This window comes from Canis lupus, chromosome 27, assembly GCF_003254725.2.
Source record: "Canis lupus dingo isolate Sandy chromosome 27, ASM325472v2, whole genome shotgun sequence".
In the NCBI taxonomy this organism is placed as follows: Eukaryota; Metazoa; Chordata; class Mammalia; order Carnivora; family Canidae; genus Canis; species Canis lupus.
This window is the reverse complement of record NC_064269.1, coordinates 293,238-309,924: the sequence shown is the minus strand read 5'-3', so window position 1 is coordinate 309,924 and position 16,687 is coordinate 293,238. Positions and strand designations below refer to the sequence as shown.

The 16,687-nt window shown below is 36.3% G+C and overlaps 1 protein-coding gene across 1 annotated transcript; it reads right to left on the bottom strand.

The window, feature by feature from the left end:
- Positions 1–3,834: 3,834 nt before the first annotated feature.
- On the bottom strand, positions 3,835–4,812 carry LOC112667265 (olfactory receptor 9K2-like). The gene has a single exon (XM_025458867.2). It carries the CDS (start codon positions 4,795–4,797, stop codon positions 3,835–3,837), a length of 963 nt encoding a protein of 320 aa, XP_025314652.1. The 5' UTR covers positions 4,798–4,812.
- Positions 4,813–16,687: the final 11,875 nt, after the last annotated feature.

Genomic DNA, 16,687 nt, shown 5'->3' with positions numbered 1-16,687 from the left:
ATATCATATGCAGATTTAATAGATAGGTAGATAGATGATAGATGATAGACAGAATATGCAAAAAAAAAAAAAGATCACTGATTATCTGGGAATGGGGTTGGAAGGAGGCATAATCTAAATAAGGGCATGATAAGTCTTTTGGAGGTGATGGAAAAGTACTTTATCTTGGGGTGCCTGGATGCCTCAGTCAGAAGAGTGGGTGACCCTTGATTTTGAGATTGTGAATTCAAGCACCATGTTGGGTGTAGGGATTACTTAAATGAATATATATATATATATATATATATATATATATATATATAAATCTTAACAAAAAAAGTTCTGTATCTAATTGTGGTGAGAGTTTCATTGATGTACAAAACTGCCAAAACTCAGAATTGTATCCCCTGAATGAATATAGTTTATTTTTTCATCAATTATTTCTCGATACACTGGTTGAAAAAAGAATTGGATAGATCTTCTTTTTTAGATTAATTTAAAAGCAATGATTCAGAAATGTCTTTTTTTTATTCAAGATTTAATTTTGGCCTAAAAACAGGAAACTATTGAAGACATAGAAGATATTTATCATATAAAAAAGCTCAATCATAAAAGTAGGCTATAGCTTTTAATATAGTTATTAGTGTAGCAGTAGTTGAGTGAGGATTCACCACCACTATCATTTATTTTTTGTTTTTAAAATACTTTCATTTAAGTTAAGAAAACTTTACTAGTTGTTGACACAAAAATTGGCGATAATTATAAAGTCAATGGAAAGTCATTAGATGAGTTTGAAGAAGTTCCTGATGGGCAAGGGTAGTATTAAAATCATGTAATTGCAAAATCAAAATGCTATCTATATATTATTAAAATAACTTTGTACATGACCTTACTACAACTTTGATTCACTTATAAGCAGTCCTATAATGCATTTATATAAATTCAGAGAATTATATGTACATGTGTATGTATTTATGCATTTCTGTATTGATTAATTTATATTAACATTTTTATTTATTTTATTTTTATATATTAACATTTTTATATGTTATTACTCCTCTTCAATATATCCCTGTTTCCAGAACTTACACTGTAAAGGTCATGCATCCACCTTGAATCAAAGGAAAATGAGAGAAGTGATTTCCAAACAGGAGTGAGAACAGAGTATACCTGAATGCAATTCCTGTAATAATATAGAAATTTCTTGATGCTGCGGAAAAAAAGAAAAAAACTCAGCATTGAGAAATTACGGTACACATCTTCTAATGGTGAGGTCTATATATGAGGCCTGTTAGCTTCTACTTCAGCCTGAGGATTCTCTTCTGTGTTAACTGGATGACACTGGACATATATTGTTCTAGGGAACGAGATATCCAGTGATGTTTCTTGGTGTTCCTCTCAAAGATATCCTGATGTGTGTGTGTCTGTGTGCACACGCGTGTCGGGAGTGAAAGCAAGAAAGAGAACATGCTAATGTTTGCTTTTATGCGTGTGTGTATGTCTGGTGATGGTTGTGGGGGATGCAGCACACGGTGCATGTAGAAGAGCACTGTTCTCCCTTGCAGTCAACAGTATTGTTACAGTCGTTTTTCTCAGTTTGATGAAGAATTACTCATATCCAATAGACAAAATTTAAAGTTAGGAACCATTTCGTACTTATTCCATTATAAGCCTCAGGGTGTTGCCTGAGGGTATCTGCATTTTATTTCCAAGGGAGGATTAGTAAACTATGCCCCTTTCAACCTGACAGGTTTCTGCTTCATCTCAGGAGACAGACAGGCACAACCTTAGCACAGTGAGCAGGTATTTGAAAATCTTCAGGAAGTTTTTCCATTTAGTGAGTCCCCTATTTCTCCCAGAAATCTGTATTTATAAAAGGTTAATTAAAGAGATGGCATTTGTTAAAGTATAAGAGAGGGTTCTTAAGAGAAAGACATAAGTAGAGAGATGAATAAGTATCACATTTGATGATAAGATACTATTTTGCATTTAATTGGAGGTTCTGTTGCCTTTTTTGGTCATTTTACAATCTTTTCCATTAGTTCTCAGCAGAGAGAAAGGTAAAATTGAAATGACAGCGTAGTAGGCAGTTTCTCAAACTCTGCCTATGGAAATGAAAACGGATATGCTAGGAGACTTTGGGGATACTTCATGGCAGATAGTGAAGGGAAAAGGGCAGAGAAAGTTATAGTTTTCCTCTCTCAGACTTAACATCAATAGTGTTGAAAGCAGGAGGAAAGGGCAAATCTGGCAATTGTTAAATGTGGATTTAACAAATTTATAAGAAATTTATGTAATTTAATCATTCCAGTAACTCTGAGATGTAGATACCCTATTTTACATGAGGAAATAACAATGTGGAGATAGTATGTAACTTGCCTAAATTTACATTGGCAAAAACAGAATTTGAATGCTCAGTCTGACACCTGAGCTTATTTTCTTAACTCTTAAGTTAACCATAAACTGTTATTACCCTTATACTTTCTTCGTCATTTATGAGGAAGCATTGAGTCAGAGATGCTCAGAGAGGTCATTATTTTTCTACCTCATTCTCATTTTATCAACCATTGGTCAATATTCAGCAGACTTTAGCTACCGTTCTAAAGATAGTCTCTTCTTGACTAATAAGACTGCCTTTGGTAAAGCCATCATAACCTATTACTTGGACGACCAAACATTTCCTGGGATTACAATCTTCTCCTTGTGAACATTTATCTTCCACAAAGCTACCAGTATGATTTTTGTAAAATGCCAATTTGAACACAGTACTATCTTCCTTAAAATCTCCAATGCCTATAGCCTGTCTACAGAATAAAAGTCAGCTTTCTTGGCTTGACTTACAGGTCTCCATGATTTTCATAAGTTTCCTTTTAAGGCTCATTCCTCACCCTTTGTCTCGTGCATTACAAATCACTTATAAACTTCATGAAGTTCACATATGGTTTTCTCCCTTTGCTCAAAAACCTAACTATTTCATGTTGCTTAAAGCTATTTATTTTTAAAATGTGCTTACGAAGTGTTCCTTGACCATTAGGGCCACTTAAGAGGTTGCACTTTTTTGTGCTTTTATAAATGTCTTTTTCACTGGGTTTCCATATAGCATTTTAGTTCTCTAGTACCTGATTTCATGGTGAGCTAAGTACTGAAATTATTTATATGTAGGGAAAGTCATAGGGCAAAGGGTGCATCAAAATTCAATAATTATCAGTATGATGAATTAATTATCACTAAGTCATACATAATAAAAGAAAGAATTATCATTATTTTTGGTTCATTTTCATTACAATTTTCTTATGAAAAGGGAGGATTTACAAGAATAATTGATCTAAGTCAGAGAAACCATTAAATAAGTTTGTCAATCATTCAACTTCTGGATCATTGAGTGGCTCACATGTCACCTTTAGGACTCTGTAAGCTCTAGAGTATCCATTTCTCTCATCCAGTACTCAAAAAGATTTCTTCAGTAAATCTGATATTTGTTCTGTCTTATTATATCAGATTTTGTTACAGCTACCAGATATAGACACTATATAATATTTGTTACTGACTCAAAATAAACACTACATCCCAACATCACCCTTAGATTGCCAGCAAAACTTGGAATATATTTTCCCTGAAATCAAATTACATGGCAATCATAATCCTTACCCAAATGACGATGAAGTATGGAGAAAGCCGTTCCACTACAAAATCTATAGGCAGGCAAAATATAGACCAAATGTATTCTTCAGATGTAAGGCTATGGGATTCAATAAATAAACTTTTTGAGATTAAATATTTCAAAATCATCGAGTGCATTCTTTGCATTGTCATAATATAAATTTTGCAAATTGTCATAATATCCAGATCTTTCAGTTATATCACTGTTAAGATGGAATTAAATAAAAATATCTTTTTCCCCAGGATCTTTCTCAGAGCCTCTTTGACATCTTTGTTTCTCAGGGAGTAAATCAAAGGATTCAACATGGGAGTGACTAACGTATAACATAAAGAAGCCACTTTACTCAGCTCAGGGAATCTGTCAGGGATGAAATACATAAAAATGATGGCACCGTACAGGACGCTCACGACTCCTAGGTGAGAGCTGCAAGTGGAGAAGGCTTTCTTACGTCCCTCAGTGGATCTTATCTTTAGAACTGTGGACACAATATACATATAGGACACGAGAATGACAATGATGGTGGGCAAAATAATAATGCTGCATAAGAAAAAAGAAACTATCTTATGAAAGTAGAGATCAGAGCAAGAAATCCTTTGAAGTGGACGGTAATCACAGTAAAAGTGGTCGATGGCTCGGGAAGCACAAAAGGACAAAGTAAATGTCACACTGGTCAAAAGAATAGAACTGAAGCAGCCACAAAAATAGGAACCAGCCACCAACTGGATGCAGAGGCGTGTTGACATCTGGACGGAGTAGAGGAGTGGGTTGCAGATGGCAATGAAGCGGTCATAAGCCATGGCAGCCAGGAGAAACCCCTCAGCCACAATGAAGAGGGCAAAGAGAAAGAGCTGGGTCACACAGCCTGCAAAGGAGATGGACTTGCTCTCAGACCAGAAGTTGATCATAGCCTTGGGGGCAATTACGGAGGAGTAGAAGAGGTCAATGAAGGAGAGGTTGCCCAGGAAGAAATACATCGGTGTGTTCAGCCTGGGATCAGTCAGGATAACGGCCACCATCCCAACATTCCCCAGCAGGATCATGGCATACACAAGGAGGAAGAGCAGGAAGAGGAGAATGTAGAGCTCGGGGCGGACCCTGAAACCTACAAGAATGAAGTCAGTCACTTCTGAGCGATTGCTGGTTCCCCTGTCACCCATGGCAGAAACCTGCGAGAGGCACAGGGATCAATAAACCAATGACCTCTAGACTTTGTTTCCAGTGACTTAAATACTCTCTTAAATGTAGAATAAATAATTTACATGTTAATTAAATATTGCTTATAAAACTATGTCAATGTCAGGAATAATCAGGAACTTAGATTAGATAATACTAGATCCATGAGACTGTTACTCAATGAAGTGATGAAGGAAACTAATGCGTTATTGTATTTAAATAATTTTACTGAGTATTTACCAAGAAAGTAATTAATATATTGTCTAATTTTAGTCACATTTTGAATTTCTATTCCGAATACATTTATAGTTAAATAATCATCTTTATCCAAAATAAGAGTGTTACATATAACCTAAAATATGAGGAGTACATATAATCTATATGATAATAATAATAATGCTATAGCCATTATGATTGTCTTCAGTATTTGAATCATTAAATGACAGTTAGAAATATATTTAGAAATACTTTTACCTTTTACCTCCATCTATTTGCTTTCCATTATTACAACGCCATCTTTGAAAATAGAATAAAAAATGAGGTTATTATTATATTAAAATGAATAACATCCAAACAGTCACTAAGCCTAGATAATATTTTCTAAAGCTCTTTCCTCATTTCCTAATTTTCTAAAGCTCATTTCGTAAATGCTCATTATCTCAGGTCAAGGCTATTCCCCCCAAATAAATGCATTTTTATCTTCTCATTATCATTATATATATATATATATATATATATATATATATATATATATTCCTTAAGTGTACTTCCCTTCTAAAAAATGCAAGCTCTCAAACTGATGCAGTATTGATAAAAAGTCATTCATTGTCATGTAAGGATTGAAATGTTCATCAGCTTCTTTCTCTGTTTCAAAGAAAAGGTTTAACCAAATATGGAATATATTAAGGAATATATTAATATAATATATTATGGAATATATAAAGAAATATATTCCTTTCATGTATTCTATTATGCCTTATACATCTTAAATTAACGATAATGGAATAACCATGGATATTTAAGAACCGTAACAATCTTGGGTCTCCAGGTCGTTATCAGCAATAATTGTGATGGTCTTACTCATTTTACTTCTGAGAACTTTCTTCAGGATTTTTCAACATTGAGGTTTTGCTCACCATCTGTTATGAATTCCTCTGGGAGAGGAGTAATGATAAAGTCAATTATGGAGATAGAAGTGCAGGCTCAAGGGCGGTTGTCCATGAAGACCGCAGAAACCTCAGAAATAAGCAAATAATCTAGTAGTCCCAATACAAGGAACTTTCCTTCTCTGGTTGTGTGTATCCTTTGGGAAATTTCTCTGGACTTTATTTTCTTCACCGATAAAGAAAAACTTTCTGGTAATTATCATAGCACACATATTGGTGGGCATAAGGAAACAGCTTTAAACATTTGTGCTATGTGAGATAAGCTTTAGATGAATAAATATATTAGATCATGTAATAAATTACATTTGCTATGCTTTAAGAAAAAGGATAGAAATTAACTCCAAGTTATGAGTTACTTGTATTTCCTGATGTAGATGTATTTCATGATAGGACAAATGCCCTCTAAATCACAAAGTCAGATAAAGTTTTGCTACTTCTATGATTTCTTATGTTTAAATACTAAATAGAAAATATAATGGAAGAAATGGTAATATTCAAAAAATCATTTTAAAAATTTTTAGTAAGTATATAAAAGATAATGATTTGTATTTAAAAATCCTCAATAGCTATGTGTGCCTAAAAGTCTAGAGTAAAACCAGAGACATATTACTCTATTTAATGAAAATAATATTATAAGGATACCATTTTCCCCTAAATATTTCCATAATTTAACTGTAATTATATTTCTAAAAAATCTCCTTTTTAACTAAAAATTATTTCTAGAATATATCTGGATTCTTTTTTTTAGTGAGTAAATGGCAAAATATATGGAGTCAGAGCTTTTCCTTATTATAATGCAATATTAGTAAAAGTTTGGTAGGTGTAGGAAGAGTAAACAGGCCTGTCAAATTTAGAAAAGCTGAAGGAAGTTCTGGGTGATACTCATAATGACCCTTCGAGCAATATAGTAAATTCACAAAGAGGCTACTATACTTTTAAAAATACTGCACCTTAACTGTGGTCCAGGGGTCAGATACATGGAAGCAAAAAGATGTCACTCCTTCCTCATCCATCAAAATAGTTTCTCTAGGAGGTTGGGAAATCAATGATGCTGCAGAAAATAACACACACACAAACTTTTTGGTTTTTTTTTTTTTTTAAGATTTTATTTACTTATTCATGAGAGACACACACAGAGAGAGGCAGAGACAGAGGCAGAGGGAGAAGCAGGCTCCATGCAGGGAGCCCGACGTGGGACTCGATCCCAGGACCCCAGGGTCATGCCCTGAGCTGAAGGCAGACACTCAACCACTGAGCCACCCAGGCTTCCCTACACAACCTTCTTAAGATGACATTTCCTTGGTAGAAAATGTTGAAAGGAACAGGAAAATGATCCCCAACTCACTGTAGCCTTTCAAATTCTGAATTTGTGTGGATCTCATTGATAGAGCAAAATCTGTGCCAAGAACCCTAGTAGCAGGAGACGTTTGAACTTTCCAACAACTCCAATTAGAAAGCACATGGGGAGAAAAGGAGTGGGAAAAATCAGAGAGAGAGACAGAACATGAGAGACTCCTAACTTGGGAAATGAACAAAGGGTAGTGGAAGAGGAGGTGAGCGGGGTGATGGGGTGACTGGGTGTCGGGCAGGGCACTGAGGGGGGCACTTGATGGGATGAGCACTTGATGGGGCTGTTATACTATATATTGGCAAATCGAACTCCAATAAAAAAAAGTACAAAAAAAAAAGTACATGGAGTAAAGCTTGGCTATCCAATCTGTAATTGGCTATCCAACATGTAAAAATACATGTACTAGAATCCAATGTATTTTTTCTTATAATTACACTTTCCAGAATGGTGTTAGCAATAAAAATATACTAGTGCTTAAAATACAGAAGAACACTTACTCCTACTCAAAATAGATGGGACATAAAGAAATCTTCAACAGAATCAGTGATTGAAATTATTCAGCACATGTTCTTTGATAATGGTCAGCTTAATATAGAAAATCAATAACAACTAGTTAATTAATTGAGAAGACTCTATGGTGTGGACATTAAAAATACTTCCTAAAACTCAAAGGATCAGAAATAAATCAAATTAAATTTTGACTTAGCTTGAACTAAATAATAAATTATATCTGAACCTCTGCAATACAGAAAAATAAGTACTAAAAGGGATATATATATATACAAAGCATTGTAGATAAATATTATAAACAAGTAAAACAGGGACATCTACACTATTCTTCTATTTTAATATAGTGACAGAGAAAACAGCAAGTTAAAACAAAAAATAAAAGACAGTAATTAATATATATAAAAATTCATGAAATAGAAAAATATGGACTGCATAGGATATTTAAATGGCTTAACATTTTTTTCTAGTAGGCTTTCTAGTATTTTTATGAAGTCTTAAATTTTAATTCCAGTATAGTTCACTTACAGGGTTATATTCGTTTCAGATTAGTACCTATTTTAGTACAATATAGTGATTCCTCAATTGTATACCTTACTCAAAGCTTATCATGGATAACTGCATTCTTTAATCCCTATCCTTTATCTCTCCCATCCCCCCAGCCACCTCCCCTCAGTAAACATCAGTTTGTTCTCCATAGTAAGAGACAGTTTCTTAGTTTCTCTCTTCTCTCTCTCTTTTCCTTTGCCCCTTAGTTTTGTTTCTTAAATTTTATATATGAGTGAAATCATAGGGTATTTGTCTTTCTCTGACTGACTTGCTTCACTTAGCATTATACTCTAGCTTTATCCACATCATTGCAAATGACAAGTTTTCATTCTTTTTAAAATGACTGAGTAATATCCCATTGTATATATAGACCGTATCTTCTTTATCCATTCATCTATGATGGACACGCGGGCTGCTTCCATAATTTGGCTATTATAAATAATGCTGCAATAAACATAGGGGTGAGTGTATCCCTTTGAATTAGTGTTTTTGTATTTTTGGGGTAAATACCCAGTACTGCAATTACTGGATCATAAGGTAGTTCTATTTTTGACTTTTTGAGGAACCTCCATACCATTTTCCACAGTGGTCGCACCAGTTTGCATTCCCCCAACAGTGCAAGGGCATTCCTTTTTCCCCACATTCTCATCAATACTTGTTGTTACTAACTTTTTATTTCATTCATTCTGACAGGTGTGAGGTGATCACATAGCTTAACATTGATTCTTGGAAAGACTAGTAAGATGTATAAAACCCTAGCCGATAATGACAGTGGAAGAACAGCAAAATTAAATAACAAGTATCAGGAATGTAAAGGGGATAGATACTCCTGATATTTAAAGATATATATGCAGTTGACCCTTGAACAACACAGTTTTGACCTGCATGAGTCCACTTCAATGCAGATCCTTTTCAATAAATGTGGTATAGTGCTATAACTGTACTTCCTTCTCCGTATGATTTTCTTAATAATGTTTTCTTTTCTCTAGCTAATTTTAGTAAGATAACAGTATATAACACAAAAATATATGTTAATAAAATGTTTGTATTATCAGTAAGGCTTATAGTCGACAGGAAGCTATTAGTAGTTACATTTTAGGGGAATCGAGAGTTATATACAGATTTTCGACTAAATGTGATTTCTATGCTCCTAACCCCTGCTCAGGGGTTCAATTTTTATAATAAACAATATTCTTACCAAAAAATTGATGATTTTTTAAAATAAAAATATTTTAAATATATCAAGATGATGTATAAAGGAGAAATATAAATTTTAAAATGTCTACTATAAAAATTAAATTCTAATAATAATCTTTTAATGAAGAAAGATTCTTTTCCAATTGGCTTTAGTAGTGTTTACTGCCAAAGAAAGAAGCAAGACTGGATAATCTGGATGGCTCAGTTGGTTAAGAGTCTCTTAATGTCACCTCAGGTCATGATCTCAGGGTCATGAGATTGAGCCCTATGTTGGGCTCTGTGCTAAATGGGGAGTCTGCTTGAGATTCTCTCTCACCTGCTCCCTCTGCCCCTCCCCCCACTTACATGCTCTCACTCTGTAAAATAAATAAATCTTAAAAAAGGAAAGAAGCAAGATCATTCTTACATAAACAAGAATCATCACAAAGGCAGTATTTCCTAGCTATATTTAAGAGTCTGTCACAAGTCTCATATACAAATTAAAATAAAAATTATAGCTAAATCTGTTTCATAAATTTAACTCCCAAAGCATTAAACAGGATATTAACAAAATATGTTAATATATAAAGAATAATAAAATCTCTGAAACATATGTTTACCTTAAAAATGTAAATGTCATTTAATATTTCAAAAATAATGAATTTAAGATGTGCCGATATCTACTTATGAAAGAACAATTCCTAGAAGGTTTGCCTTCTGTGACCAAAAAACTAAACTCTGGAGAAACGAACCAACTATTTTCAGAGATTGTACAATACACAGGGAATGACTGTAATTGCTGAGGAAGGGAAACACATCAGGAGGAAAATATTTTCAACTTGAATACATAGCAAGAGAAACAAACCAAACCTAAGACTGAGTTCACGAGGAAAAATAATGGACAGGCATTCAGTGACAACTGAGAAGATAGAACTCATGTAACTGGAAGAAGAGGGGCCAGAAAAGTAGTGTAAGTATAATGGGCAAAAAATGGTTCATATCTGATGACAAATCTAATCACACAGATGCAAGGACAGGGGCAAAATCCCAAGCAGGATAAACAGAAAGAAAACCAAGTAAAGCACTTCAGAATAAACTCTGAAGAGCAGTAGAAAAAGGGACATTGTCAAAGTAGTTGGAGGGGAGAAGAGCCATTACATAGAAGCAAATAAAAGTTAAACGAACAAGGGGTGGTGGAAAGGGAGGTGGGCGGGGGGTTGGGGTGACTGGGTGATGGGCACTGAGGGGGGCACTTGATGGGATGAGCACTGGGTGTTATGCTATATGTTGGCAAATTGAACTCCAATAAAAAAAAAATAAAAATAAAATAAAAAAAGTTAAACATACACTTGACAGAAACAATTTATAGACAATGGAACAACGTCTTTAAAGCCCTTAGAGAGAGAGGAGGGGAGACGGAGCCAAGGTGCAGGTGCAGGATAAACAGGCTTCAGAATTGAAGGGAAAATAAGGAACTTTGAGATGAAGGAAAGCTAAAGGGATGTGTTCACGCCAAAGTTGTGCCATAGGAAATACCCGAAAAAGTTGTCCTAGCTCAAGGGCAACATCACCAGGAGTCAGTAGGAGGATCCCTAGGAACCTGGAGGTACTGCTTTCCCACAAGGGAAGGACTGAGGGTGTGAGGACAGGGAATTCCTTTCTCTTCCAGTGTGCCCTTGGGGCTCCTCTCCCTGGGTCTAGCCCAGGTGCCTAACCCCACCGTGGGCTCACTCTTGAAGCAATCCCCACACTTCTGGGACCCTTGGTGCCACTTCTTCTGGGCCTTGATTCATAGACGGAGGTACAATCGCCTGCTCTGCCAAGCTCTGTGTGACTTCAAGTCTCCCTGTTCCCCCAAGTCTTCAACAGACTGTTTAGATTATCCTCTGGGTCACGTTTCATTCGACTACAGCAGGATGCATTAACTGTAGAGATAAGGAACGAGTTGCTCAGAGTGGGGGGTTGTTATCTGCCCAGATGAAAAATAGTGAATTTCCCTCTGTGTAGGTCATCAAGTTGAACAAGGAGTCAAGAACTTCTCATCCAGATGTGCTTAATTATCATTATTATTTTGTTCACTAATGGAAGAATAGTTCTCGTATCCCCCAGAGAGCCCTTCTACCCAAGGCCTGGTGAGTCTCCTAGAGCATCACCCCTTCTCTCATTTTGCTTCTGCATTCGGATACAAAGGACGTTACTGGCGAGAGAGACCTTCGTGCCTGGGGGACACCTTGCAGAGGGAATGGCCACCACTCGGCTTCCCTCCTCAGGAGAGAATTTCTCTTAGGACCTATCCCAGGTCTGTTGGTGGTTTTAATCAGTGAGAAAGCTTAATAAACTAGAGAGAGAGAGAGACAGAGGGAGAGAGGGAGAGACAGAGAGAGACAGAGAGAGAGAAAGACAGAGAGACAGAGACAGAGAGACAGAGACAGAGAGAGACAAAGACAGAGAGACAGAGAGACAGAGAAAGAGAGAGACAGAGACAGAGAGAGACAGAGAGACAGAGAGAGACAAAGACAGAGAGACAGAGAGACAGAGACAGAGAGACAGAGAGACAAAGACAGAGAGATACAGAGACAGACAGAGAGAGACAGAGAAAGAGAGACAGAGAGAGAGACAGAGAGAGGAAGAGAAACTACAACTGTTGCTGGGACTTGCTCATCTTAGCAGCTGGAGTCTGATCTGAACAGGGAGACAATGTGATCCACGTGGCGGGAAGACTTTCTGTGAAACCAGGAGCGCTTTTCATACTCTTGTTTCTTCACGACTTCACATGTAGTAGAGGGCATACAAGGTAAGAAATGGGTTCCTTCTTACAATATCTTTTGTATTTAATTTGTTTATTCTCAGCACATTCCTTTTGAGATTGCTTTAATTACATCTTTCCTTTTTTTTCCTCAGATTTTCTGTTGAAACCAGAAACATTTTTATATAAAATTTAAGGTTTCCTTAAATTCAGTTTTTTAGGTGATAGGCCCTACCAGGGGTTACTTTGATGATTCCTTTGCCTTCTAAAATGAATCAGCCCATATTTCTGTTAACTTTTAATTTTTTAAAGAAACTACGTATCATAAATACTGGGCCAAACTGACTCTGATGTCCTTGCATAGACCCAGTCTGTCTTCAAAAAATGTCACAATTAGTGAAACCATAGCAATAACAACAATAAAGGTGATTTTCATTTATTATAATTTAAAAGACATTTCCATAGGATGTGAATCTTTGTTTTTTTTTGGGGGGGATTGCTAAATTTTTATTTATTTATTTTTTGGAGAATTTTGGAGTCTTACTTTTGAATTTTGGGAGTTCTTTTTATTTATTTATTTTTTATTTTTTATAAATTTATTTTTATTGGTGTTCAATTTGCCAACATATAGAATAACATCCAGTGCTCATCCCATCAAATGCCCCCCTCAGTGTCCATCACCCAGGGATGTGAATTTTTGAATTGTTTGCCAATTTTCTTTTATAGTTTATGATTATTGAATAGTAAACCACTCTGCTGCTCAATCTCATGACTCTAAAGGAACTTTTTTCTTCTGTTTTTGTCTGAATTTCTCCATACCCAAACTAAAATAAAAATTACTTCCTTTCTGTACCACCGTGTTTTAAAGACACTTTATTACTGTAATAGTAGATGCCTAAACACATACAACACAAGCTTTTTAAATACGTATTTCTTCTTTTTTCCATTCATAGCTATCTTTAAATTGTCCTGTGTGCCTTCTATCCTCCGTATGCACAGATCTTTGTATTCTTTATCGGATTTGTCAGTTTCTGAAAGGACAGAAAAATCTCTATCCAAGATGCTGGAATTCCTCATCTGCTTTCAAACTGCAAATTCTAAAGGTTGAGAGAGGGAAAGAAGGAAAGGAAAAAGAAAGAGAAAAAATAACTTTGAGGAAAACATGTTTAGAAAATATATAAAAGAGGGGGTGTCTGGGTGTCTCAGTTGGTTAGTGGCTGCTTTTGGCTCAGGTCATGATCTCAGGGTCCAGGGCTCCCTGCTCAGTGGGGAGCCTGCTTCTTCCTCTCTCTCCTCTACCCACATCCCCCCAAATCTCATGCTTTCACTCTCCCAAATAAATAAATAAAATCTTAAAAAAAGAAAATATACACAAGAATCACTTTTGTATTTTACAGATGAATAGTGCCACTAAGAGTGTATGTCACTTTAGGGACAAAAATAATGGAATAAATAAGAATATGTGGTTAACGTATATAAAGGATCATGCCTTTGTCAGAATTTGAATTTCTTCTCTTAATATAAGCAAGATGGATATAATGTTTGTATGTTACTTTTCTATCATAGAAGGGAAAATAAATGATTATTTAAAAAATTAAATGAGGCCATCAATATAGTGGATTTTCACTCCAAATGAAATTTTAGGTGGATTATAATGCCTGTGAGAAATATCTTCCACTAGAGGAGGCAACTGTCAATGGCAGTAACTGATAATAAGTCAAGAAGGGAAAAACAAACAACAAACTCTTGTTTCTGGACACTCAGTCCCCTAGAATCTCCAATTCTCCAAAGCATGCTTAGAGGGCAAATCTGCATTATTTACAAAAGAAGTGTATCTCAACCTGAAATCTGGCATTGTGATGTCCCTAGTTATGGTTTTCTTTTTTAAAATTCCCTTGGCTATTCGGGGTCTTTTCTGATTCCACACAAACCTTAAAATAATTTGTTCTAACTCTCTGAAGAAAGTCCATGGTATTTTGATGGCGATTGCATTAAACGTGTACATTGCCCTGGGTAACGTTGACATTTTCACAATATTAATTCTGCCAATCCATGAGCATGGAATGTTTTTTCCATCTCTTTGTGTCTTTCTCAATTTCTTTCAGAAGTGTTCTGTAGTTTTTAGGGTATAGATCCTTTACCTCTTTGGTTAGGTTTATTCCTAGGTATCTTATGCTTTTGGGTGCAATTGTCAATGGGATTGACTCCTTAATTTCTCTTTCTTCAGTCTCATTGTTAGTGTATAGAAATGCCCCTGACTTCTGGGCATGGATTTTGTATCCTGCCACACTGCCAAATTGCTGTGTGAGTTCTAGCAATCTTGGGGTGGAGTCTTTTGGGTTTTCTATGTAGAGTATCATGTCATCGGCAGGAGGGAGAGTTTGACTTCTTCTTTGCCAATTTGAATGCCTTTAATGTCTTTTTGTTGTCTGATTGCTGAGGCTAGGACTTCCAGTACTATGTTGAATAGCAGTGAGAGTGGACATCCCTGTCTTGTTCCTGATCTTAGGGGAAAGGCTCCCAGTGCTTCCCCATTGAGAATTATATTTGCTGTGGGCTTTTTGTAGATGGCTTTTAAGATGTTGAGAAATGTTCCCTCTATCCCTACACTCTGAAGAGTTTTGATCAGGAATGGATGCTGTATTTTGTCAAAACAATGCCAGATTTCAGGTTGTACTACAAAGCTGTGGTCATCAAGACAGTGTGGTACTGGCACAAAAACAGACACATAGATCAATGGAACAGAATAGAGAATCCAGAAGTGGACCCTGAACTTTATGGTCAACTAATATTCGACAAAGGAGGAAAGACTATCCATTGGAAGAAAGACAGTCTCTTCAATAAATGGTGTTGGGGAAATTGGACATCCACATGCAGAAGAATGAAACTAGACCACTCTCTTTCACCAGACACAAAGATAAACTCAAAATGGATGAAAGATCTAAATGTGAGACAAGATTCCATCAAAATCCTAGAGAAGAACACAGGCAACACCCTTTTTGAACTCGGCCACAGTAACTTCTTGCAAGATTCATCCACGAAGGCAAAAGAAACAAAAGCAAGAATGAACTATTGGGACTTCATCAAGATAAGAAGCTTTTGCACAGCAAAGGATACAGTCAACAAAACTCAAAGACAACCTACAGGATGGGAGAAGATATTTGCAAATGACGTATCAGATCAAGGGCTAGTTTCCAAGATCTATAAAGAACTTAATAAACTCAACACCCAGGAAACAAACAATCCAATCATGAAATGGGCAAAAGACATGAAGAGAAATCTCACAGACGAAGACATAGACATGGCCAACATGAACATGAGAAAATGCTCTGCATCACTTGCCATCAGGGAAATACAAATCAAAACCACAATGAGATCCCACCTCACACCAGTGAGAATGGTGAAAATGAACAAGGCAGGAAACCACAAATGTTGGAGAGGATGTGGAGAAAGGGGAAGCCTCCTGCACTGTTGGTGGGAATGTGAACTGGTGCAGCCACTGTGGAAAACTGTGTGGAGGTTCCTCAAAGACTTAAAAATAGACCTGCCCTATGACCCAGCAATTGCACTGTTGGGGATTTACCCCAAAGATCCAGATGCAATGAAACGCCGGGACACCTGCACCCCGATGTTTCTAGCAGCAATGTCCACAATAGCCAAACTGTGGAAGGAGCCTCGGTGTCCATCGAAAGATGATGGATAAAGAAGATGTGGTCTATGTATACAATGGAATATTCCTCAGCCATTAGAAACGACAAATACCCACCATTTGCTTCAACGTGAATGGAACTGGAGGATATTATGCTGAGTGAAGTAAGTCAATCGGAGAAGGACAAACATTGTATGTTCTCATTCATTTGGGGAATATAAATAATAGTGAAAGGGAATAGAAGGGAAGGGAGAAGAAATGGATAGGAAATATCAGAAAGGCAGACAGAACATAAAGACTCCTAACTCTGGGAAACGAACTAGGGGTGGTGGAAGGGGAGGTGGGCGGGGGGTGGGGGTGAATGGGTGACGGGCACTGAGGGGGGCATTTGATGGGTTGAGCACTGGGTGTTATTCTATATGTTGGCAAATTGAACACCAATAAAAAATAAATTTATTATTTAAAAAAAGAAGTGTATCTCAAAAGGGTGAACAATCAGATTAAATTCTTTACTAGAAGCCTTTTTTTTTAATAAATTTGTTTTTTATTGGTGTTCAATTTGCCAACATATAGAATAACACCCAGTGCTCATCCCATCAAATGCCCCCCTCAGTGCCCGTCACCCATTCACCCCCACCCCCCGCCCACCTCCCCTTCCACCACCCCTAGTTCGTTTAGAAAAACTTCTTAAAAAACACCAGTCTGTTTTTAAAAAACAGATATCGCTTTT